This window comes from Puntigrus tetrazona, chromosome 9 (genome assembly GCF_018831695.1).
Source record: "Puntigrus tetrazona isolate hp1 chromosome 9, ASM1883169v1, whole genome shotgun sequence".
Classification (NCBI taxonomy): domain Eukaryota; kingdom Metazoa; phylum Chordata; class Actinopteri; order Cypriniformes; family Cyprinidae; genus Puntigrus; species Puntigrus tetrazona.
In genome coordinates this window covers 20527548-20552335 of record NC_056707.1, presented here as the reverse complement: position 1 = coordinate 20552335, position 24788 = coordinate 20527548, and the positions used below count along the sequence as shown (strand labels likewise).

General features: G+C 38.0%; 1 protein-coding gene across 2 annotated transcripts; it reads right to left on the bottom strand.

Moving 5' to 3' along the window:
* Positions 1-695: 695 nt before the first annotated feature.
* On the bottom strand, positions 696-18258 carry LOC122351546 (NGFI-A-binding protein 1-like). 2 transcript variants are annotated; one of them, XM_043248685.1, is made up of 7 exons: positions 18229-18258; positions 13487-14292; positions 12912-13048; positions 11424-11475; positions 6589-6708; positions 4799-4967; positions 696-1006 (listed from the first exon to the last, which is right to left on the bottom strand). In XM_043248685.1, the coding sequence occupies exons 2-7, from the start codon at positions 14288-14290 to the stop codon at positions 855-857; spliced, it is 1434 nt and encodes a 477-aa protein (XP_043104620.1). In that variant the 5' UTR covers positions 14291-14292; positions 18229-18258; the 3' UTR covers positions 696-854. The 2 variants fall into 2 exon arrangements, with proteins under 2 accessions (XP_043104620.1, XP_043104621.1); XM_043248686.1 differs by lacking the exon at positions 6589-6708 and having other exon boundaries at positions 697-1006.
* Positions 18259-24788: the final 6530 nt, after the last annotated feature.

Below are 24788 nucleotides of genomic sequence, written 5' to 3'. Positions count from 1 at the left end.
TGCAAGTTACTTTGGATGAAAGCATCTGTTAAATGAATAATGTAAATGTTAGGTTGGCAATTACAAATACTATATGGATCATTCCTGTCGATAATGCATGTCTAAATGTAATGGTTAAAAATGCTCTCACAATGGGTGAAATGAATTTCATTACTTTTAATAACAAAAATACATTTGATGATCAGTTGTTGTAATTTTGCCCTGTCTCCATAAGTTTCTTAAATGGAAAACTGATCATTTATTAAAAATAAAATACATTAATAGCATTTTTACCATTTCCCCATGTGCTTCTTAAATGGAAAGAGTGTTAATTTATTATTATTAATAAAAAATAATAACATAAAAAAAATTAATTGTGCAACCTTTTTTTTATTTGGATCTTTTTTGTTTCGGATTATATTTAGTTTTGAGTAGTGCAGTCAAAAGATTAATCACATCTAAAATAAATGTTTTTGTTGAATGTGTGTGTACTGTGTATATATTTCAAAGGTATTTACATGTATTTAAATATTTATATAGAAATAGAAAATAATCATAGAAATAAACATAACATTTTATAGAAATATATATGCATGTTTTTGTTTATTCATATATATATACACACACACACACACACACACACACACACACACACACTTAAATTACTTGTACATGACATTCAATTTTGAACAAATTCTAAGCTTTCTATGTGGACTTCTAGGAAGGACATTTTTCACTAAGCTCATTGTAATGCATCATTCGAGGAATCTTTTGTCAAGGACACATATGGTGCCGACTTTCTTATGATTCCTTAAATGTTGCCTGTGTTGGCAGCTCAGTAGGTTTAGTCTTTTTGTGTGTGACACATATGCATTTCAACACACACCTGTAGCTGCTGACGTCTTGCTCTCTGCATTAGCGTGATGATGCCTCTTTAACTCATTGGCCAGCTGCTTTCCAAGAGTTGTGTCTCCGTCAGAAGCACTCGTCCTCTGGCTGGTCACCCTCAGATTCAGCGGCCTCTCTCCTGCACGGTCGGAATAAAACAAAGCCTTCGGTTTAACTCATGCTCTCTTTTCACCTCGCAACTGTATTCACGATCGGCGTTTAACAAAACACAAGGCTGCATCATTATGTCCATTAACGAGTCCATGCTAATGCTACGAGACAAGCATTCCCGCCTACCAGAAACACTCAGCACAATACTCTCACTCGCACTCGCAACTGAGCTTCATTTGAAATGAATGCACCTTTTTCTTCGACTGCAGCCAGCCAACGCACACGCAGTAATAGCCCGAGGACAGTGAAAGCGACTTGAAGCACACTGATCGTGAGTTGCACTGAACGCGTACACCTTCACACAGCACATTAACCTCCTCTGTCCCTGGCTGGCTGATCTCATTTGTGTCTATTGACAGCTTCGGTGCAGCATCATGACTAATGTCTGTCATTTTTAACTTAACACAATGCCCTTTAATTACCAGCAGTGGTTGAGGGGACACGTCTCCGCCGCCCACTCCTCACAATAGCTCATTTCAAACCACACAAGGTAACGACCACTGGAGTTCAAGGTTGACCAAAATTCGGAGTGAATTTGAATTAGTCAAGTCCCACGGGAAAATGCATTGGAATGACTGGATGAGAAATTCACTAAACTACACATGACAAAAAAAATCAATATAGCTAATAAATTCTGAAAACTGTGTTTGTCCACCATGGTTAAAAATAAATAAATAAATCACATTTTTAATTAAATTTTTTTTTTAATTTTTATAAAATTCTTACAGTCAGGACTATGTAGTGTATTATTTTTATATACATTTGATTGTTAATTTAAAATGTTTGCTTTTTACATACTACATCTGAAATTGTATCGGAAAAATTTAATTTATATTTTTTAATTTCAAAATATCTATCTTTCTATCTATCCTTTTAATTTACAAAAATTTAAAATTTAATATGAATATAATATTTAATATAATTTCTACATTAATTTGTATTTAGCTTCAATTTCAAGGTTTGGGTTTTTATAGTGTATTGTATTATATTATATTAGATTAGATAATCATTTACAATAGTACATGTATTTAGCAAGGATTTATTCAAATATTTACTCTAATATGAGATATTTATGTTCCAAAAGATTCTTATTTTAAATAAATTAACTTTATATTAATCAAAGAATGTATCAATGCAAACATATTATGGTTTCCACACAAATACTGACTTCAACAGTTAGAAATGTTACTTTAATACCAAGTAACATATCATAATGATTTCTGAAGAATCGCATATTAAAACGGATTTTTTTAAATTGTGATATTTCAGAATATTAATGTGTGTGTTTTAACTGTATTTTTGCTCAATTAAAGCCTTGGTGAACAAAAGAGAATTCCTTGAAAAGACTTCTTTTCATTTTAAACTCCCAACTTTTGACCGGCAGTGTGTGTATATTTACACTCTTTACAATCACAGTCTAGAATGAAACTGCTGCTGTGGTTGAAATGCTATTACTTGCAACCCCCGACGGCACCGATTCATTTCATTAAAGCCCTACCTGCAGAGGGACAGTCAAGGTTAAAGAAGGACAAATTTAGTTCTCATCTAATTCTCACTTTCTGCCTCTGCTTCTCTCTCTGCAGATCCCATACGCCCACTCTGGAGTTCTGAGAACACATGGGATATTAGGAAGCAGAGAGGGATCACGTACTCAAAGAGTTCATGAAGGAGTTATTCTCAGAGCTGGGGAGGGCGAGATCATAGTGTGAATAAACCACAAATGATTATTATAAATAATGAACAGGGTTTCACATTACATCAAATGAGAAATTAAAGCTCATTATGACAGCTAAAGAAAGCTATCTGTTAGCATTAAAATGCTCTCAATGGTAGCTGCCTGGCTGGTGCATAAAAGAAGGAAATGTCATTAAAAGTGAATACCGAATATTAGTTTTTTTGAGCATCATTAAGCAATTAACAGTGGCCTGCCACTTAAAAAAAATTTGTTTATGTATAATGAATAATAAAAATCTTCATATCAAATATAAATATTAGCGCTGTCAAACAATTAATTGCATCCAAAATAAAAGTTTGTTTACATAAATACACATACATGCATGTATTTCCAATTTTTATACTTTTTATATAATATATTTATTTATAAAAAAAGTTATTATTATATCTATTATTTACTCAAAATTAGTGGCAAACAATTAACTGCGACAAAATAAATCATCTACACATTTAGGAAAAACATGATATATTTTATATTATATATAAATATAATTATTATCTAAACATAAAAATATAAATCTGTACATTTATACATTATGTGTATGTATTTATATATACATAGTAAATATACACAGAACACATTATGCAAACAAAAACTTATTTTGGATGCGCTTAATCACAATTAATCATTTGACAGCACTAATAAATGTATAAAATATACAATATACTGTGGAAAACCTTATATGCATAAAATATGTTTAATAATCTTTTTTAAATCAAGTTATCTAATTATATCATACCGATGTAGCCAATATATTAAAAAAAGTCCCATGTTGGCTGCACTACTTTTGCAATGCAAAACTTTGTAAAAAATCGTGTAAACATTTGTGCCTGTGCTGTGATGCAGATAATCAGTGCTCAGATTCGGTGTATGCGCAGTAATTATCGTCATGTACCAACACGAGGGTCAAAATGAACTCCAGACGGGTGGCATTCTAAGGCACAAGATTAGTAGCAGAACGCAGAGCTGTGTTCATATTTCCACCCGATGTCCCCCTTCCCTCTCTGACACCCACCACCCCGCCTCCGCCTGCAGCTGCCAGATGAGCCCCAGAAATGAGAGTGCCAACAAGAAACGAGAAAACAGAGAGTCTGGAACAGGTGATGCAAGCTACTGAATTATCTGAGAAACAACAACTCAAATGCTTCATTGGTTTTCAGTGCCGTCTAATATCTGGATGGTCAATCAAGAGTAAAAGACAGCTTGTATGCTTTTCTGATCGGAATAATAATAGTTGTTTTGTTCGCTTTTTGGGTCTTGAATTATGAAAATTTATTTCTTGACGTCTACGTAAAGCAAAGTGGTTCTTGACTGGATTTGCTTTGTTTTTAATAATGTACCTTTATATTCGAATTATTAAAAACTATTTGCTAATACAAAATTTAAATATAATAATAATAATAATAATAATAGTATTGTTTACATAAGGATTAATAATTATGTTATATATCTATATATATATCTCTATCTATCTATCTATCTATCTATCATATATATATATATATATATATATATATATATATATCTATCTATATATCTATCTCTATCTATCTATCTATATATATATATATATATATATATATATATTCACACACATACATACACACACACACATACAGTATACTTAATGCTTATTAAATATACAATAATAAATTATTTATAAATAACATTATAAATATCATAATTTAAAACCACCACACTTTTTTTTAACCTTTATAAATACATTCATACTTGTTTATTTTCCTTACTATTAAAATCCAGTGCTCCAGGTCAAATATCCCTAGATAAGAGAATTAAATGGAATTTTATCCAATTTGGTGAATGTCAAAGTCAATAATAAATAAATTAAAATGACAGCCCCAGAAATATGTATTTGTATATATATAGTTCTTGTGTTTAATGTTCGTTTGGTACCCTATTGGTAGACAACATTAAAAATATATACTGTAAATTGTCCTTGCAGTTGCTGCACAGCACATTGCTTTGGATAACGTGACATCTCAATTTTATAATGCACAAACTCACCCTGCTGGTCAGTGTTTTTGTCGGCAGAGAGCCCGTTGCTGTTCTGCCTGTCTGTGCTGTGTTTGTAGGGCCCCGGTGGAACCCTCCACTCTAGAGCCTGCAGTCTATCCTGCGCCGCAGCGTCATGCAGTATCTCCATCTGCTTGGCCAACAGACGCTCCAGCTGAACCTATAATATGCACAGACAGCAGGGAGTCAGACAAGCGGATGTGTATAGCATCGTACGTACAGTGTGACAGAAACGATTTCCAATATTCATCATTCACAACATACTGCAAGTGTAGTGATACAAAACAAAACTAACCATAAACAAACTCCTACAGTTCAAATATCTGCTGAATATGAAACAGGGCTTACAATTACTGTAAATATTTAGTTTTGACTGCATTCATGTTTTCTCTGTGCATTTCCCGGATTATTATTAAAACCACTTGACTGATCCAATAGCACCCCTCCTACATGAGCAACGGCATCCTACCTAAAAAGAGCCAAACAAAAACTTTTACTGTTTTTTTTTTTTTTTTTTTTTTTTTTTACACTGGAAGATGCTATTCACAGTTACAAAATGACACGTTTCCACTTCACAACACAAAAGCAGCATAATTAACTGATGTTTCTGAGACAATGCATTCTATCAATCTATCTCTTGAAAAAAAACCAAAAACAGAATAATTAAAAAGAAAGGACAGCCCGGAATAGTTTTTAAATGCTGAGAGGTTGCTGTAACAGCTTAAGATACACAATGGAGAGAAGTATCCACTTTGTCTTAGATATAGAAGATATAAGACACAGATGAGATGACTGTTGACAAAAAGTACGGAAAAAGAGATGAAAACGAACACTTTGAGCAATGTAAGAATCATTGCATGCAAAAAAATGCAATACAAACATGCAGTGCATTGTCAGAATTTTTCCACTAGAGGCGCTACAGCAGATATTAGCATAAACAGTCTTCGTCTACAGTAATTTTTCTCTCTATTTCAAGTACTGCCGTAACAGGGTCAAAGTTTGAAGCCAAACATATTTGTATGATTTTATATTTGAATAATATTGCATATTTTAGCTTAATTTATGTTAAAATCTTAAATCAATTAATAAAACACTGACAAATCTGTGAATCTTAAGAAAAAGTTTCTATTTGTTCTCCATTTTAAGTCACTGGTTTTCAGCCTGGGGCTGGGGCGAAACTGTTATCTGAACATAATCATGATTTAAAGGCAAAAATAAATTAAAACATTAGCTATTAAATTGTTATACTAAGTATATTTTACATTTGTAGTATTATAAACAATGTAAATATATTTTATATTATTCATATAATTTTAATATATAATTTATCAAATAAAATGTCATATGTTTGGATTGGTTTGTTGTATTTGGTTTATTTATTGTAATTTATATAAATATTATGAATATTATTTAATATTCATATCCAATTATATAGAAGGGACTAGAGTATTGTCTTGGACAAAGAGCTGTCTAGGACTCACAACAATAAGATTTTAAGGTCAGCAAAAGCACTGATCATCAGTTTATCAGGACGCCTCTTACACAAAAATTCAACCATTAATTGTTCCTATAAGAGACCAGTCAACCAAAAAGTAGGTCATGGTCAGGAGGACAGGCGAAGCTCTTGCAGCTACTGACCCAAAACCTGCATGATAGGATACCAGAGCGAGACATGTGGTGGTAGACGGTAGACAGAAGACAGAAGACGGAGTCAGCGAGGCGCCTGAGAGCATTCCTCTCCCACACACAAATAAACACACTGTCATAATGCAGTCAGTCACCTGGATGTTCCGCCCAACCGTCTCCTCTCCTTTAGATCTGGCGTGGGCTAGCTGCTCCTTAAGGGTCTCCTGGCGCATGTGAATGGCCTGCAGCGCCTCCTGGAGGTCAAAACAGCCCTCCTGCAGATCGATACACATTCCATTGATACTCCCTTCCAGAGGCAGTCAATTTCAAAATGAACTTTGCCATTTTTGCTAAATAATGTTTCTGTCCATCCGTGCCGTGTTTCAGCAGGATAAACATACAGTCCAGCTCAGAAATATGCCACTGAATGAATAATCAATCAATCAACCCACTGACTCATAGTTTCGTCCACATGTTAAGCTGTCGAGAGAGTATTTTAACACTGCAAAAATTAAGCAATCACCAAAAACTCCACAAGCACTATGCCGCAATTATCCTATCAGGCAAAAATTTGCAAAAAAAGGCCCACACACTGTGAAGGTCAAAGGCAAGTCTTCAGGTCTTGAAGATGTTTATGATGTGACATTTGTCGTTCTTTTATTAAAGCTGTGGGTTTTTTTTTTTTAACTTCACACTTATTTTCCTTTCTTACCAAACAAAATTGACATCATACCACTGTAGATATGTTTTAATCACTGTGTTTTTCAGTGGTTTTTTAACTTTGCATCAGAAACGAGTGATCCCTTATAAAATAAAAATCCCTTCATTTGCAAAAAAAAGTTGTTCCCCCAGTGCGCATCAAAAAAATCTTTGACTTTGCGCTATGGGACAGCAAAATCTGACTAACCATTGAATGGATCTTGCTCCACAACATCTGAAATGTTCTGGTCATTCTGAAATGCCAAAGCAAAGTCTATCATCAAAGTATTTCCGTATAATTGCTTCCCAGAACTGTTTCACGACTGCGTTCTTAAACAGCAGGCATCCACCTCCGAAAGCAATTTATTTTGTTTCGTCTGCTGGGTCTGAGGTGCAAGTAATTTATTATACATGAAAATTATATTCAGTGTCTTCTCCTAGTTTTCTTAGTGATATATAGTGAAAGTTTACCAGGAAATGATGATTCTGTTCTCTTTGACTCATCAGATGGAAACAATGTTTCTGATTTCAATTTTGCGCATCCTTGTGGTGTGGAGAGACACAGATGAGATGAACTGCTGAATAAATTCATTGTTTTTACTTTCTTTGCATACTAAAATGATTCTCTTAGCTTCATAAAATACACACTGAACAAGTGACGGCAGATGGACTATTCTGACTATGTCTTTCATACTTTTCTGTACCTAGACAATGTCCATTATTTGGCAGACAATGGGATATTCAAAAGCCTCCCAGGTTTTATCCAAGGCTAAATATTCATTTTGGAGTGATGTAACCCTTTAAATGTGCAATTTTGAATGTAAACCTGCAGTAATGGGCAAAGAACTGAAAACTTAACAGACAGCAATATGAATTGAATAAACGTTTTACTGGAGGTCCATGGGGTTAGTGTGACATTTGAAGAATACCTGAACAGCTCCAGGACAAGCTGTTAATCTCAACCACTTCACAAAGCGAAGCCGCTAATTTTTCACTAACTAAAGCTTCATTCCTCTTGAGCGAAAAAGGTCACATACCTAATAAAATGTCATCCCACTTAAGAAACCCTCAGGATGAGTTTCAAACCTGATGGGCGGATGAACAAACAGAACATTTTGTCTGCAGTACCGATATGTCTAAATTGCTACACGAAGGATGAGTTTGAAAACTTCAAATGTTTGCACGGGTTGCCATGGGTGCAAACTACCACAGACATTCCAGCCCTTTCACTACTAGTTGGGTGTTTGAGGCAGAGAGGTAACTGCTAATAACAGCTCTGACGCAAATTTGCCAACACTCACGCAGTAACAATGAACTCATCAAGCCACTCCTGCGAGTTATGGCTTTTCTCTTTCTTGACGTGGAGCCTGGTCTTCTGGAGCACACAGACAAAGGTACGCCTGCATGTATACGCATGTGTCTTCAGACTCGGCCCCTTTTCACTTTGTGGTATCTGCGCAAATGCATGGGCGTGGGTGATTCCGAGTGCGCCCACGTAATGATGTCACTTCTACCTCAAGAATACGGGTGGGCGCGCAACTGATCTCATTTGGACCTTGTCTGGGTGCATGTGGGCGGGCGGCTTATTCTCACTGGTGTGGATGGGAGTGTAATGTGGGCAGAGTCGAGGCCAGACAGGGACACAGCGAGAGGGGAGGGGAAGTTTATGCTTTTTTTTCTGCAGTTCAGACACACATGCTATTAACTGTCACACGCTTTGAAATGGCTAAACGCGGAAAATCCATTCTAGAGTGAGTTGGGTTCAAGTGCATCAAGCAGTTAAACTGCATCAACGCAAAAAAAGTACCAAGCGTGAAACAGCAAGACACTAATTTGACTAATTTTTAGTGGTATATAAAAAAAGTTCAGCTTGCTTTGTGCACAAACAAGTTATTTTTGCAAAAAAAGTGGTGGGGTAGCTTGACCAGTTGGTAAATGGATAAAAGAACGTGTGAAATATACCCTTGCTTTTAAATGTAGCAGGAAAGTCAGAACGAGTGAATCAGTTTGATTGGCAAATTATTTTTTGAACCAATTCAGGTAATAGAATAAGCATAGCAGGAAAGTCAGATTCAGTTTAGTGAATCAGTTTAGGAAATAATTCAATGATTTGAGTGGTTTGACCAAACAGTGTGTGACAAGATATAACCTTTCTCTCAGAGAAAGACAGATTCATTTTAGTGAATCAATTTGTTCATAAAAAAAATGATGCACATATTCAGGTAGTTTGACCAAATGGTATGCTGCTTAAAAATCTGACAAAACTTTTCTTTCTGAAACATAGCTGGAAATTAAGATTAGGTTCAGTGAATCAGTTTGTTTAAAAAATTATAACATAATTTGTCCCTCTTGAAAAAGCAGAGAAAGTCCAAATCAATTTAGCAATTCTGTATGTTCATATTAATGTAAAAGTAATTCACAATTTTTAACGGTACACTGCTAAAAAAATTAGATAAAAGTTAAGAAAATAAGGAAAGTAGATTCATTTTTACCAGTGTCATTAGTTTGAAGAAATGTTACATTGTTTACAAATATTACAAAAACATACATTCTCTTTAAAGTAGAAGGAAAGACAGTATCAGTTCAGTTCAGTTTACGAGTGGGATGGATGTGTGACTAATCTGTGGCTCTATAAAGAAATAAAAGTGATTTCTACCTTTAAAAAATTCCAGTAATTCTTTTCAGAAATTAAGGCTAACATGAATGTCCCATTTAGAATTATGGCAACTTTAATCAGCATGATATGAGGCATTACATTTATACCGAACAAAAATTTACATGGGGGAAAAACTGTAGCTAGATACTGCTTAAATGATCTGGATTTGCTGAATAGAAAGTGCTGTTTGGGTGCCTGTCACTGCATGTTGAACTTGCAGATGTCTTTTTTTTCAAACAATGGGTGAGTAATTCACTCCATTATTGTATGTTGCTTCACATAAAAAGTCTATTGCGAAAGACTGTGTTGATAAATATGCTTATAGTACATTCTCAACATGATTTCTGCTGAGTTCAGTGCTTGCGTCGTACTCTAAATATTTCTGCCAAAATAAATACGCAACACGTGCCACAGATACAGTTTCCTGTTAAAGAAAGTTAACATCCTTGCGCATTTTTGTCATAGTGAAATCTTTCTTAAATAATGCCTTTCAATGTTTGTTTTAAAAGCAAATTACTGTGTTTTCTATATTTTCTTTTGTTTTATTTAGTACACTGACTAGAGTAACTACAGTACTGTTTAGGATCAGGTAAAGTTGTGTTGACTGTAATTGGAATTTATGTGTAAAATATATATTTTTTATGTTATATTACTAAATATACACACACTTTAATGGCTTAGTTTTTTTATATCATAAATGTTGGGGTTGTAAAATTGTATTCTTATAGCGGTATATAGTTTTATATTCTGTATTGTTCATGGTTTCTAAGCAGTTTTGAAGCAGCTTCTGAGGTGATGGTATTTATTCACATGACTAGTCTGGGAACATGACGTAAAAGTAAGGTAAAACATGATTATTAAGTGAGTAACAATGCAAATTAGGGAAAAGAAAGGCGCTTGTAATTTGCCACTGTCTGATAATGATAAAGGACTCATTTCTCCTTAGATGTAGAGTGGGTAGAAACCACTGATTTTCCGAAGTGGTCACATGTCTGTGCCCATACGCGTAGTGAAACCAGGGCAAAGGTTAAGCGGGCAAACACCTGCTCTTCTTCAGACACCAGCCCAACCCAGAGGCATTGATGTGGGATGTTAGAAGTTTCCAGTAGATCTAACGACTGGACAGTGATCAAATGTGTCACTAGAGAGCCATGAATGGACGCCTGCCATAGAGCACAAAGGCCTCTTCAGCAAACCACATCAATTAGATCACTATGTGTATAGCTAGGCATAGGTCAGACTGATCGCGGATATGTAGGTTATGGAAAAATAACGACCGTGGGCCGGTTAAATATGGATTTAAGGTGTGAACGAGGGAGTGGGCTCGCGAACATTAGTCCTTTGTAACTTCTCCAGGCTGAACTTTGGCCTTTCCCCTACACCATGACATGCAATCCTGATGGAGCTACCCCGCATGCTCCTGCAAAGCCCTCCCACACAGTTCAGTATGCTGACAGGCAGCTATGCAAACAAAAAGCCACTGGACCCACCCAGTGTCAATCCTGCCTCCTACAACAGTTTCCTCGCATATCGGTGTTAGCGCCGCAACGCACACTTATAACAAAATGACTTGAGAAATCATGTTGAAAGCTACAGACAGATTATTTGGCGAAATCATCAAGCGGTTTTACTCACCTCGGTTTTAATTCTCTTGGGCGACGGCTCATCTCTGTCACCGCATCGAGATCTGTAGGAAAGAAAATTAAATGTTTAGCCCTGAGCAAGCTTGATAAAACCACTAGCAATTACACATTCTTTTACAGAAAAATGTGTTGTGTATTAAAAATATATTTATTCATTAATTTGTAAAGCTTTGAAGTTTTTTTTAAAGAAATTAATACTTTTCCAGTTATTTTATAGTTATAAAAAATTAATTATAAATTATTATAAATAATTATTTTAAATGCAAGTAATACTTCACACTAATACTATTTTGCTATATTTTTTATTCAAACAAATTTGGGCAGGAGACAAGTCTACCATTATGGATATATTATTACAAATACTTTCCCCAAAATGTTGATATTTTTAATTTTAAGTTATAAAAGAACACCTAATATGCTGATTAGATATGTTCTGCATGGACCCCCTTTAATAGTTTCACAGACCCCTGCTTGAAAACCTGTCCTTAAAATACTAATATTTGCTTTGGTAATACTAGCTTTTCACCTGCAAAAAAAACTTAGAGTGCCCTTGGCAAATTTCATTGTGACGTAAGAAGCATTGTACGAAAACTTGACCTAGATAGCTTTCGCAATACCCAGTCCATGACTGTGATGCAATCTTTCAAGTTTTGAATGAGTGATTGCAATTATGTAACGCCAAAAGGAATTTTCCATCCACTGACACGCAAACCTGGCAATCCAGGAAACACCTGCATGGTCTCTTTGGATGGCAGGTTTTGAGTGTCTGATAAAGCCTGTATGCCTTTAGATGCAAAAGAGTGGGAGTGTTCTCATCTCTTCATAGACCTCAGTGCAGTACTTCACACCATGCACTAAGCCGACTTTGATATCACGGCTTGGCTCTAAGCGGACTACCAGAGAGCAGATACTGAGCTGCTCACAATGCATTAGCATGAGCTATCTCTTTCTTGGCTTAAAGGCTAAACATCATGAATGATTACTCTAGTCACTTACGAGGTGTAAAAAGTGATGCATGCAGAGACTTCAAATCCATTAAAGCAAACAAACAACTGCTCTACATTGTGTGTTCTTTATAACAACAAGGAGGAATCTGCTAAATATTTTGGGTTTAGCAGTAGTTTATGCACTGATTTAGGGGTTAAATCTTTTTTAATTTATGATTTACACAATAGTAAATTTTCTTAAATATACATTATGACACTCATATTGAGGGCCTGCATCTGTGGAAATGGACAAATGGACAATCCTGCCCTGATGCTGTTGTTTACCCAAAGTACTCAAATTGCAATATTTTTACACTGTTACAGAGACATATTGTTAACACTTTTTTAGGGAATTTGTCTGTGTATAAAGAACTAGGATATGAGAATGTATTTTCATTAATATTTTAACAATTGCACGCTTTCAGTTTTAACCAAAGGTCCAAAATAGTCAACCACAGTGTTTCATGTTTGGGAAATGACCTCAAAGTTCTTACTTGCTGGTTCTGTAGGTGTATTTGTACGTGACCTCTCGGGAAACCTGACGGGCCAGTCCGAAAAGCTCATCTCTGCGAGTCAGCAAGGCCACCTCCTTCATACAGAGCTGTGCACTTGCAGCCTCATTCACTGTCAGCTATGCAGAAACAAACACATTTTTATCATTCGTTTGAATAAATAATACATATTGTTATGTGCTAAGAATTAAACCAGTCCCACGAGCAAGCAACACCCTTGCATGATATTTCTGGTGCAGCCGATTAACCCGATGAAACTACCCTATTGAAAACAAAACAGCATATGCTGCTTAGGGATGCTTTAGGGTTTGAGCTGGTCTAACCTGGTCCTAAGCTGCTTTTAAGATGGTTTAATCATATGCTGGTCCTAAGATAGTCCTAAGCAACTACGACCAGCTTCATTTTGGAGTGAATTACCTATGGACTAGCTTAAATCAGCTGCCATGCTTCAAAACATTTCTAACCAGCATATGCAGTTTTTCTTCCCCAACAGGGTATGCTTAGACATGCATGTTATATTTAAACCCCAAAAGCACCCAGAGCCCTTTAAAACGCACCTCATGCAGAGTCAGATGCTTTCCATCCTTCCTTTTTGAGTCGAATCTCCCATATATGGCGCTATACTTGCGTATTTCCTCCTCCCTGTGCGGATCCTCGTCGCTCATGTCGAAGATGTGGCTGATCATCTTGGCAAGCTTCTTATTTCCCTTCAACAGTTCTTTAACCTCTCCGGGGTCACTCTTGGGCAAAGTCTGAGCGATTCTTTCCACGCAATCCGCCACGGACTGAACAGCAGCCGCATCTAGCGCCTCCAGGCCGTCCCGAGGGGAAGACGGAGAGCCCAGTTCAGCCGGGGACAGGCTGTGCTCGCTCTCCGTGCCATGACCTGCCCAAAAACGTGGCTCGCTTCCACTCTGGAGGGGCGAAACAGTGGCAGAAGAGTTCCCGTTACCCGATTCTCCTTTTCCGGGATCAACGCAAGCAGCTGCCAAACACTTGGGCACTTTGACTTGGGTCTCTCCCCGGGCGCCATTCCCAGGTAACAATGTGGGTGACCCTTCGGGCAGCTTGTAGACGGGAATGCTGCAGACGGGAAGAGACGTGAGGGGCTGATTGAACAGGGCAGGGTTTGTGACCCAATCTCGCAGAGCTTTCTGTAGGCGTCTGACGTGCAACGGCTTGCTTGCCATGCCTACGAGCGCCATGATCTCGAGAAACTCGTCCTCGCCAGCCTCGCAGAGCTGCTGAACGTCATCGCCGCCCTGCTGGATAAAGGCGTCGTAGTAGCACAGCAGGTTGGCCCTCTGAAGGATGCGGTAGAGCTGCAACTCCCCAAGGGTTCTGGGTAAAGTCGCTGCCATACCTGAACAAAGAAAGGAACAAAGTAAGCAATTACAGGAAACAAAGCAAAAGCGCTAGAAGGAGAGGACACTGGTTGCCACAGCAGGGGGGGAGGAAGAGAAATGTGTGGCTGGATCCAAGAGTGGCGACTATAAGAGAGCGCCTGTCAGGCTCCTGGGCTGCTGGGAGAGTCACATACCACACTCCACCTCTGCAACACGCGTAGGTGGGCTCTCTCAGCACAGGCCTCATTTGTTTCTACTGGGATCTGGCTTCTACAGCTGCCACTGTCAGGATCTGGATCCACAGCAGCACAGATAAAAGCGAGATTGGCTGCAGGGGAGGGAGGTGGGGTAATGAAGCCGTGTGGGAGTGGGACGGTAGGTGTGCGTGCTAAGAAGATAACGCTCTGCATTTTACTTTAATTCACCCACTTCTTCCTTAGAAGGATACGGGGATTATGAATGCATGACAAACGTGCACGAATAGAGACATAATGCTCTCTGCAAACTTTGTCAGAGACTGTAATGCATACCAATGTGGTAACCGAGCTCATTTGCTTATTTTAGATGCATTTTAGAAATTATATGAAAAATAATGATATATCTGAGTTTGGTGTTTTGAATCTGCATTTGCAAAACGCTATTCATTTGTGGATCTGTGCATATTTATAGTGATGATTTACAAATGCATAGACAATGCACACGAAAACTATTCAGTCATTATGAATGATGTTTGGCATCTTTGAATGATATTTTGTGAATGTCACTTAGATTCGTCATAGTTTGTAATTCTGGCTATTCATTTGTCGCAGTAAAATGAAAAGAATTAAAGGTTCCTCTGACTGGCAAAACACCGGAGAACATCACGGAACCTGTGAAACTTACAAAAGGAACTCCAAGAACCAAGTTCCTACAAGAACTCCAAAGACTGTCAATACTTCCTTCCCATCACAGGGAAAGCATTGAGAGACACTTAAATTGTACACTGAACTTCACTGAGTACACAACATGATAATTGAGGCACGTTCAAAATGATGCCTAGAGGTTCTCCAGAGGTTTCTCCAGCGTGGCAGTCTGAAGATCTCCAAACAAGTCTTTTAATTTTTAAAGTGGTGAATCATATTTTGTGAATAAGAATTAGGTTACTCATTTGTGAATCATATTTTGTTAATATATTCTATCTGAGACTATTCTGACCCTTAGGGATATGTCAAGAAACTTATATTATTTCAACATCACACCAGAAAACAGCATTTACATTAAAATATACCAACTACCCTTTTTATTTTTATTTTTTAGAAATAATCTGCCAAAAAAATTGTTATCTCTTACCCAAAATTTTAAAACAAACACACACTGACATACACATCTACATTTGAACCTTTCTCTGCCTGCTATGAAGTATAAAGACAGAAACTGCACTACAACAATAAACCTATAAATTGCAGAACTTTTATGGCGTTTCTATAATACACTCATATACTTTATATATATTTTTTTTTTAAATAAAACAACCATATTTTAAAATAAAAGAACTATGTGAATGCCAGACCTCAATTATTGTTCTTTAAGTGGCAGTAAAGATGACAGATGCTGCTAAATCATCATGACTGTTAGTGTACTAGAGGTGAGTAAGAACAGTAACACAGCGAGGCTGATAGTGAGTACTGATGAGTGAGTGTATGGAGTCTAATGAGGACACCCCACTGCACAGCAGAGTGATCCGCCACTCTAATGGATGACTGAGGCCTAGACCCAAGTGAAGGGTGCCTTGTTGAAACCAATTCAGTATCAGCATGGATGGCACTTAGGCAGCAATTTATCCAAAGCTCTCTCTCCCGCAGCATGCTGGCTTCCTAATGCTGGAGATCTGAGGCCAGGGCTTCACGCAACACGCTGAGAGCACTCACAGCACGTACTCGTGTTGCCCAACAGCGACCCTCTTATCAATCTAAATGAATAATGGATTCACATCGAGACCTGTCCTAAATAGTGCTATGAAGCTATCGAAAAGGAGCTTCTCTTGAAAGGCAACCTATCAGTCCTGTGCATCAGACTAAATGTTTGCAGAACAGCTGCTCTCTATATAAAATCTACAAGGGCTGTTTTTTTGTAGAAAGGAACATAAGGCACTACAAGAGACAACACAATCAATTCACTTTTTAAGTGGATGACAACACAAGAAAAGGAATCATTTGTGTGAATATAAGAAGTGAGGTATCTCTTAAAGAAATAAATTCTGTCATCATTTACTCACCTAATTTTGTTTCAAACGCGTCACTTACTTTCTATTGGAAACACTAAAAGAGATATTTAGAAGAAAGCTCTCGCAGCTTTCATCCATACGTGAAACTGAAGGGTAAAAAATATGTCAACTTCAATTTTGGTCTGTTCTGCTATGTGTTAAGATGATTCTGAATATTATACTGCACACTTTGCAGAAAAAAGCATCATCATACTCCTACACTTCTTATTTTTATGCTCCTAGAAGAGGGAATATAATGAGGATGAACATTTCCATTCTTTTAATAAAAACTGTAACTTCAAATATTTAAAGATGTAAAATAACTTGCCACAATGCATCACTTTTCAACTGAGGACCATCAACTCAAGTTCAACTTTGATAATCTTTCTCAAAGCACTTCAAAAGCTGGGTTTTGAAAAAGCGCCACTAATTTAAGTGGCTGCGCCTTTAAACAAATATTGTATAATTAGTCAGAGAGGTCTTTCAAAAACCAACAGGGGAATATATTGGTGAGGAAAGTAGAGAGAAGAAGAACAGGCATGATAAAGTTCACCTATTAGCGTCTGATATTAGTAACATCTGAGTCGGTATATAGGGGCCCAAGTGTGTACAATGAAGTGGTAAACAATGAGTCATAAATTCACAGGGCACCAACAACACCTCAAAACAAAAATTCCCATTACCTCATTCCAATTTATTATTCAAATGATACACCAAATATGAGGCATCACTAACTATTACTAATGTTTGCTTTAGGAACACTAATAAACCATCTCTGACAAAACAGCATTATAGACACTTAACATATTGTTATCACTGTATATATTGTCATTTGCAGACCATGGCAGGACTGCTAGAAGGAAATTTGTTACATTTGAATTATTGTTTTATTAAAATTAAAATAAAATTTGGTATTCAGTATAAAGGAGTAAAATCTCTAGTAAAAACAGAGTACTATCCTCTTAATCGTAAAAAATATTCTTAAAAGTTTTACTGTAATCTTTGTTTGACAGGTCAGTAACATTGTGCACCATTTTAAAATTTCATATAAATTATACTTTTTCTACACCATTCATCAAATTCTCACCATCATTTTTAGACCATTTTTGACTAAACCAGTTGTCACATCCCAACACCTTTTTGACAGTGTCAATTATTGACTACAATTATTAGTATTAGCTACAAGACATTTTTTCCTTTACAGGAACGCTATATTCAATATCAGTTTAACAATGCTGTAATATATAATAATAATTACAACAGTCTATAACATTTGAGCTTTTGGATCGTTGCCCTGTAACATCAGCATGCAACTATGTTAATTTTCATCATTATTATCATACGTTACTTTTCCTGTTTATATATAAACAAACCAATAGCTATACAGATTATTGAATATGTCAAATAATAATATTTAATATCCTGTTGCTATATGAAAAAAAAAAAAATCACACAAATAAAAGCCATTGCACAATGGGAAGCATTGGGAAAACTCTGTCTGGAAGTGAAGAAGCGCTAAGGATGCTACACACACAGCTGCCGACGACCAGACGCCCACGGGGGCGCGTTCACACACCGTACCGAGCTGTCCGGTCTGCACGGCGCGCACATGGATCACAAAAACACGCAGGAAAGTTGCACACAATACACGGATTCAGCGCTCCGCCGCATTTGCAAGCAGCACTGCACAGAAGTACTGACAAAAACGTACCTTTTGGTTTTCTTTCTTTGTCTTTTCCACCAAAACTCTTCCAAAGCGCCGTCTGCTTGTTTGATTGTTAAAGTTCTGAAATGTGACGCTCCGTTGATTTACGCGACGCTTCACCTGACGTCCAGCGAGGTGCCGCGCGTTCGGCGGGTAAGCGACGCTCCTTCGCTCTTCTTTGAATTAACTCTCACGCACTCTGTAGTTTGAACTACGGAGGACACTCCTAACTAGTTGGTTTCCGCCTCTCCCCTACTGCCAGAATTGGGATATTCCGCGCTTGCTGCATTGCTCACTCTCACTCCCACGCGCCTGCGTGACGCAGATCCTGGCGTGGGCGGTAGCGGCGCGTGGGAGGCTGCTGCATGGAATACCAAACCTCATATCAACCGCATGCACCGCATCATACCGCCTCATATATATATATATATATATATATATATATACATGGACATTTATCATGTTTGTTGACCTTACTGAAAATACGCCAGCATACAGCATAACGGTTCGGTGGCCGCCCTGTACCGCCCACACCGGTGCTATTCTTGCCCCCTCCTCCTCCAGTGCAAATTCACCTGCTGCCTACAGCCTGTCACATACTGAGTCCTTGTGCATTCCAGTGGGCCCCGTTTCACATCTTATTAGTTCTACCTGTTCCATTTATAGAGTTCTGGCGCTGATGGCCAATAACTGGATCTGCGGGCAATCTCATAAACAACATAATTACGTTTTACTTTTAAAAACGCACTTTCTGGAGATGAGTTAATTAGCTAGTAAAAAGCTTCAGCGATGCTGGATCCTGGGTTTGTAATTAAAGAGCATGCGAAAAGAGAAAAACTTAGCACAAAGTACAAAACAGAGTAAACCTAGATTTGCATTTTCTGAAGGAAATACCACAAAGAAGAACAGTAGTGTTCAAATCTTTGCAAGTTTAGGTTTAATGTCACAACAGTTGATTTTATCTATAGCCTATAAATATTTATTTTATTATATAGGCTATTAGAGAGAAAAGAGAGAGAGTATGCACACAAACACACACACACACACATTTTATATACTGTATATATATATATATATATATATATATATATATATATATATATATATATATATATATATATATATATATATATAGAGAGAGAGAGAGAGAGAGAGAGATAAATAGATAGAGAGATTAGAGATTATAATGCATAGACAAATGCATTATAACAATACAAATTTTCACACTCTGATGTATGCAGATTTTGCTTAACAAAGGCGTTTTATATGACACATCAGGGTATTTATCATCATCAGATCAAAATGTAAACACAGTCAGTGAGAGTTAAATCAATGTGGTTTAATATGGCAGCGATGTCTGATTCATGAAGACGAATCATTCTTTTGAGTCTAATTTGTATGGTTTTTAAACTTTTTGTAATCAATCGGACTGAATCCAATGAAGCAGTTCTCAAGCATATTTAGTTGTAAAAAAAGAGGAAATATAGATGAAGGAAGGAGAAATCAATTACAATTCAATATGCAAATAGAAAGAATAAGAAGATCAATCAGTTCAGTATGCAAATATTACAATGGCTGCAGCAGCACACAGTTCTATTAGTCATAAAGACTGAACTGAAAAACAGTAATAAAATGTTTGGATAAAACACCTAAGGCTAAAATTATCTAGCAGTTTATTCCAAATTAATTGCTTGCTTTTTGATACTTAGGGTGGGGATGAGAACAAACACAAAGCAGAATGCTTTTAAGCATTATCAATACAGTCATTCTTACTTTTGAACATGCACAGATGTTAGCGCTTTCTTTGAGTGTGGTCCTCGAGTAGTGAATCCCTGCCGGGAACTATACCCTTCTAAGGGGTTTGTGACTGAGAGACTTTCATTATTACAGTGACTCAAATCCAAAACAAACCTCCCCTCAGCGCATCTCTTTAATGCTCCTCAGCGTCAGATGCAGAGATTCATTGAGAGATGTGCTCACTGGGCATGTTTTGGGGGTCTGCAGCAGGAAGAGGAGTGAAAAGGAGACGCTGGGAGGGGCTGTGAGTCCTGTGTGCAGCCACTACTCACTCCTCTTTCAGGATATTTACACTCCCACACACAGTGATTCAGCTTTCTGGCTCCTAATCCTCCTCACACACACACACATACACACACACACATACACACTGCTGCTGGATTAGGCTGCATAAGACACCCCATGGCCAAAAGACTGCGGCAGAGATTCTCCTTCTTCATGTAAAAAAGCATGTACTTTAGATAAACCGAGAGCAAGCTGGCTGACAAAACAATTTGAGAATTTTGAGTATTTCGTATCTGGTCGTATGTGGGCAGCTGACATGACGCGCAATTCTTCTGTCCTCAAAACACAAAGGTAAGTCAATTGTTCTGTATTCATCTCAACAAACAAAGAAAGGTCTATAAACCTATGCCGCATAGGTGAAACGTACAAATATATAAAGTATATTTTTGTCACCACAGAGTCGTTTAGAATGACTCACATCTCTTGAAAAACGTAATTAATCAGGACCCCAACGAGAAAAAATATGACTCAGAATAGCGTACCACTCTAATTTTTTTAAAATATAATGATAGCAATAGTAAGAGCAGGCTATTCTGAAATCAGCCAATTTAGAGTTGAAAATGAGTCAAATCTTTTGCTATAAGCTACGTTCCTCAAAGAGAAAAATCGATGGCCCGGTTTGATTAGTTCTTCTTAAGTGGTACGTTGCAACAGCTTGGTACCTCAGAAAGCATAATACTGTTTCCAAGCAGAGCCAGTTTACAAAAAAAAAAAAAGAAAAAGTTTTCTCTGAAGTCTTAGTCTGCAGGCATACAAAACAAACCAATCACCTACATATTTGAATCACAAACATATTAAACTTTGAATTTGGAAGCAAGAAATATATGTAAAGCAGACAAAAAAGAGGAAAGCCCACAAGACTGCTGTACAATGCAAGTGACAATCAAATTAAAAGAGAAATAAAACAAAAATAACCACATGCATTAATGGAAGCTAATGCAAAGTTTCTTTTCCTGCAATTTGTTAGTTCCGATTCTCTGATTAGTAGTTTTCTTACTTTTCAGAATTAGGTTATATAATTTAATGAAGAATTCTATGTTATTAAGCATGACTATTTTTAAAATGGTCAATAATGTGAGTTAATTCCCCTGTGGAGAAAATGAGTGGGAGGTTTAACTTCCGGAGACCCAACTATTGCTCTGTTTTTGAAAGCTACAATAAGTCAGCCAATCACATAAGAGACTTAGTCAATCAAGAAAGTGCGTTCAGTTTTGTGTTCAATATGAATCAGACTGTCGATCACGGACAGATGTGCTGTCTCTAAGGCAGAGACTAGGTAGAGGGTTTTACCTTCTAGTATTAGAAGTGTATAACATGTCCAAGTGACACTACTTTCATAACTAATTTGCTTCCAGTTCTTTGGGAAGGTGTGAGATGAGAGATTTTAATAAGCATTAATGAGCATATAATGCACAGCAAGTAGAAAGGTAATTATTTGTGTAGACTTAAGCTTATGCAGTAGTGAGTCAAACTGCTTAATGTACTATAATAGAGGATTCCATGAAATGTGTTATACGCTGGAGTTTATTGTTTATGCGCATTAACATATTAAATTCACACCATAATACATATGTGAATGCCACGATTTATTTAATAAATGTATATGTCACAGTTGATATAAATAGCTAAACAACACTTTCAATGTACATATAAAGGGTGCTTGAGGAGAGAGATATCAGACAGAAGGAACAAGAGAAAGTGGAGATTGGGGTTGGGTAAGGGGTGCCAGAAAGGGTGAGAAGAGAAAAATGAAGAGAGAGAGAGAGAGAGAGAGCAGTACAGTAAAAGTCTTTAGATCTGCCTCCAGTATTGAGATCACTATTTTTAGGAAGTAGGCCAGCAACAGCTAGCAGCCTGGCAGAGGTGCCATGCATGCTTGATTATATTTTTCTTCTTTTTCTCTGACTGAATTAGAGAGTAGACTGAGATGATTTTGAGACTGATAAACGTTAAAATACCGTACCAAAAACTAAACGAAAGATGCCAGGAGAAATATGAGACATTTCTGTTTGACAGCTGATTGACAGATGGCTACACATTGATCTTAAAAATGACAACTGTGCAGCTGACAACAAGTTTTAGCTGAAATCGCACCAAAGGAGGTGGCGAGTGAGACAGTACAAAACCAAATAAAATAAAATAAAGAAGTACAGTCTGTTTAGAGAGAGCTATATTGGTAAGTTTTGAACCTGTACAAATTCTGATTTAATAGAAAATGCATGTAATTTATTGGAAAATGCTGTATAATATGTTTTAAACTACTTATTTTAAGGTCAGATTCAAGTTGAGTGGAGTAGTAAATGAAAAAGTAGTACTGTTCTGTCAATTATTATATGAGCAATGACATTTGACAGTTTTTTTATGAATTTTTTTCGTTAAATAATATATATTAACTCAAATATATACCATTAAAGAGAAAATATTTTATCTCAATGGGACTATCACAGTAAAAAATATGGGGGAAAAAGTCTCTAGTGCTTATTATATATATACTCGTGTGTGTTTTATATGTGTGTGTTTAATTAAAAATACTGTATAACAGTACTATTATGAAGTTATTACAATTTAAATGACTGTTTAATTAGAAATTGATTCAGCATCTTACTACAGTTATCATTTAGCAGTTCTTTAAAAAAAACATTCTAATATACTGATTTGAGTGTTGCCAATGTATCAATGTGAAAACACATGTGTATCAGGTGTGACTAGGCGGCAAGCAAACAACGAATATAAATAGAAAACAATAAAGTATTTAATCCCACATTGAGGATGAAAGTAAGCGATATACATACGGGCAGGCAGATATAAAGGAACAAAATCACACACAACTATAGATGAATCGGATAAGCGGAACTGAAAACACAGGACTTAAATACACAGATTTAAATGAAGCTGAGTGCTTCCACAGCTGATGACAATGACAATTAACTGAACTAAAGGCAGGGCACAGGAGGCACATGGCACGCATTAAAAACAAACAAAGAGTCCCAGGACGTGACAGCCACCCCTCCCGGAGAGGAGTGCGTCCTGCCTGCACAAGAGAACAAAACAAAGCGACTAGGGTGGGATACCGGGTCTTGCAGGAGGAGGTTCTGCAAGTGGCGGCCCCCAGGAGAGAGTAGACGGGCAGTCCAGGGAAGAGGAACAGACGGAGAGGCCAGGAAGACAGGAGGAGTCCGGGCGGAGAGATCAGAGCCGCTATGGTGGTCCGCAGTGGAGCCGGCGGAGGGAGAGCCATGGAGGGGCAGCCGCCGACTCCATGGGGCCGACCGGCCCAGCGGCGGGGCAGGTGGTGGAGGGCTGGGGCGGAGGCGGAGAGCCGAAGAGCCAGGGTGGCCGTCCGGCGCTGGAGGTCCAGGCGGCGCCGCGGCCCGGCGGCGTGACCGCGAGAGGCGGGGGGCGGGAGGGCGCTGCGGGCAGGCGGCTGAGACTGAGGTGAAGGCTGGAGGGAAGGAGGAGCCACGGCAGGCGGTGGGATGGAGGGACGAGGCAAAGCGGAGAGAGGAATCCGAGGCGGCGGATGATCGACAGATGTCGCGAGCGGGGTGATGGGCCTCAGTGAAGCTGGTGGGCAGCCAGGACCACGGTGGAGAAGGAGGCTAGGGCCAGGGGAGCCGGCTGGGTCTGACCGAGGAGGGTCTGAGTCTGGAGGCAAGACGGCGGGGATCCCCTTCAACCTCCGGCGGCGATGAGACCGGCTGGGCCGTGGCGAGCTCAGATGGTGAGCGAGGGTGGCGCGGGGCTGCTGGGGATCGATCGGTGGGCGTATGACCAGAGGTGGGAAAACTGGGCGCTGTGCTGGCGGGCACTGGAGAGGGCTGTCGATGGCAGGAGTTTGTTAGCGGTGGAAATTAGATTACGGTATGCCTCGAGAGCATTCCCCTGCTCCAGCATTAGAGGATGAGGAAATTGGGGTCTTGATAGGGTGCATCTTCAAAATAAAAAGAAAAAGCACTGCTATACTGTACTACTTGTGCTCTTATGCGGTCCGATCTTCTGTCCTGCAGGTGTGATAGGCAGGCAAACAAACAACGAATATAAATGAAAACAATAAAATGTTAATCCACATTCGGGGATGAAAGTAAGCGATATACATACAGGCAGGCAGATATACAGAACAAATCACACACGCTATGGGCGAGATCGGACAGCGGAACTGAAAACACAGGACTTAATACACGGGTTAAATGACTAAATTCCTTCCCCAGCTGGTAAGCAATGACAATTATGAACCAAGGCAGAACTTACACAGAGCACAGCACCACGGTAAACATAACAAAGAGTCCAGAGGCATGACAGTGCTGATATATACACTGCCTTCAAAAAAGTTGGAAACACTATGAGCGTGGTTTGCATGATATTGTATGAATCCATATCCATCTATGATTACGGAAATACTATACATTAAATTGGCTATAGAACAGCTATAGGAGGGAACTGAGGCAAGCGATGTCATGAAGTGTCACTTTCAGTGTGAAGCATCT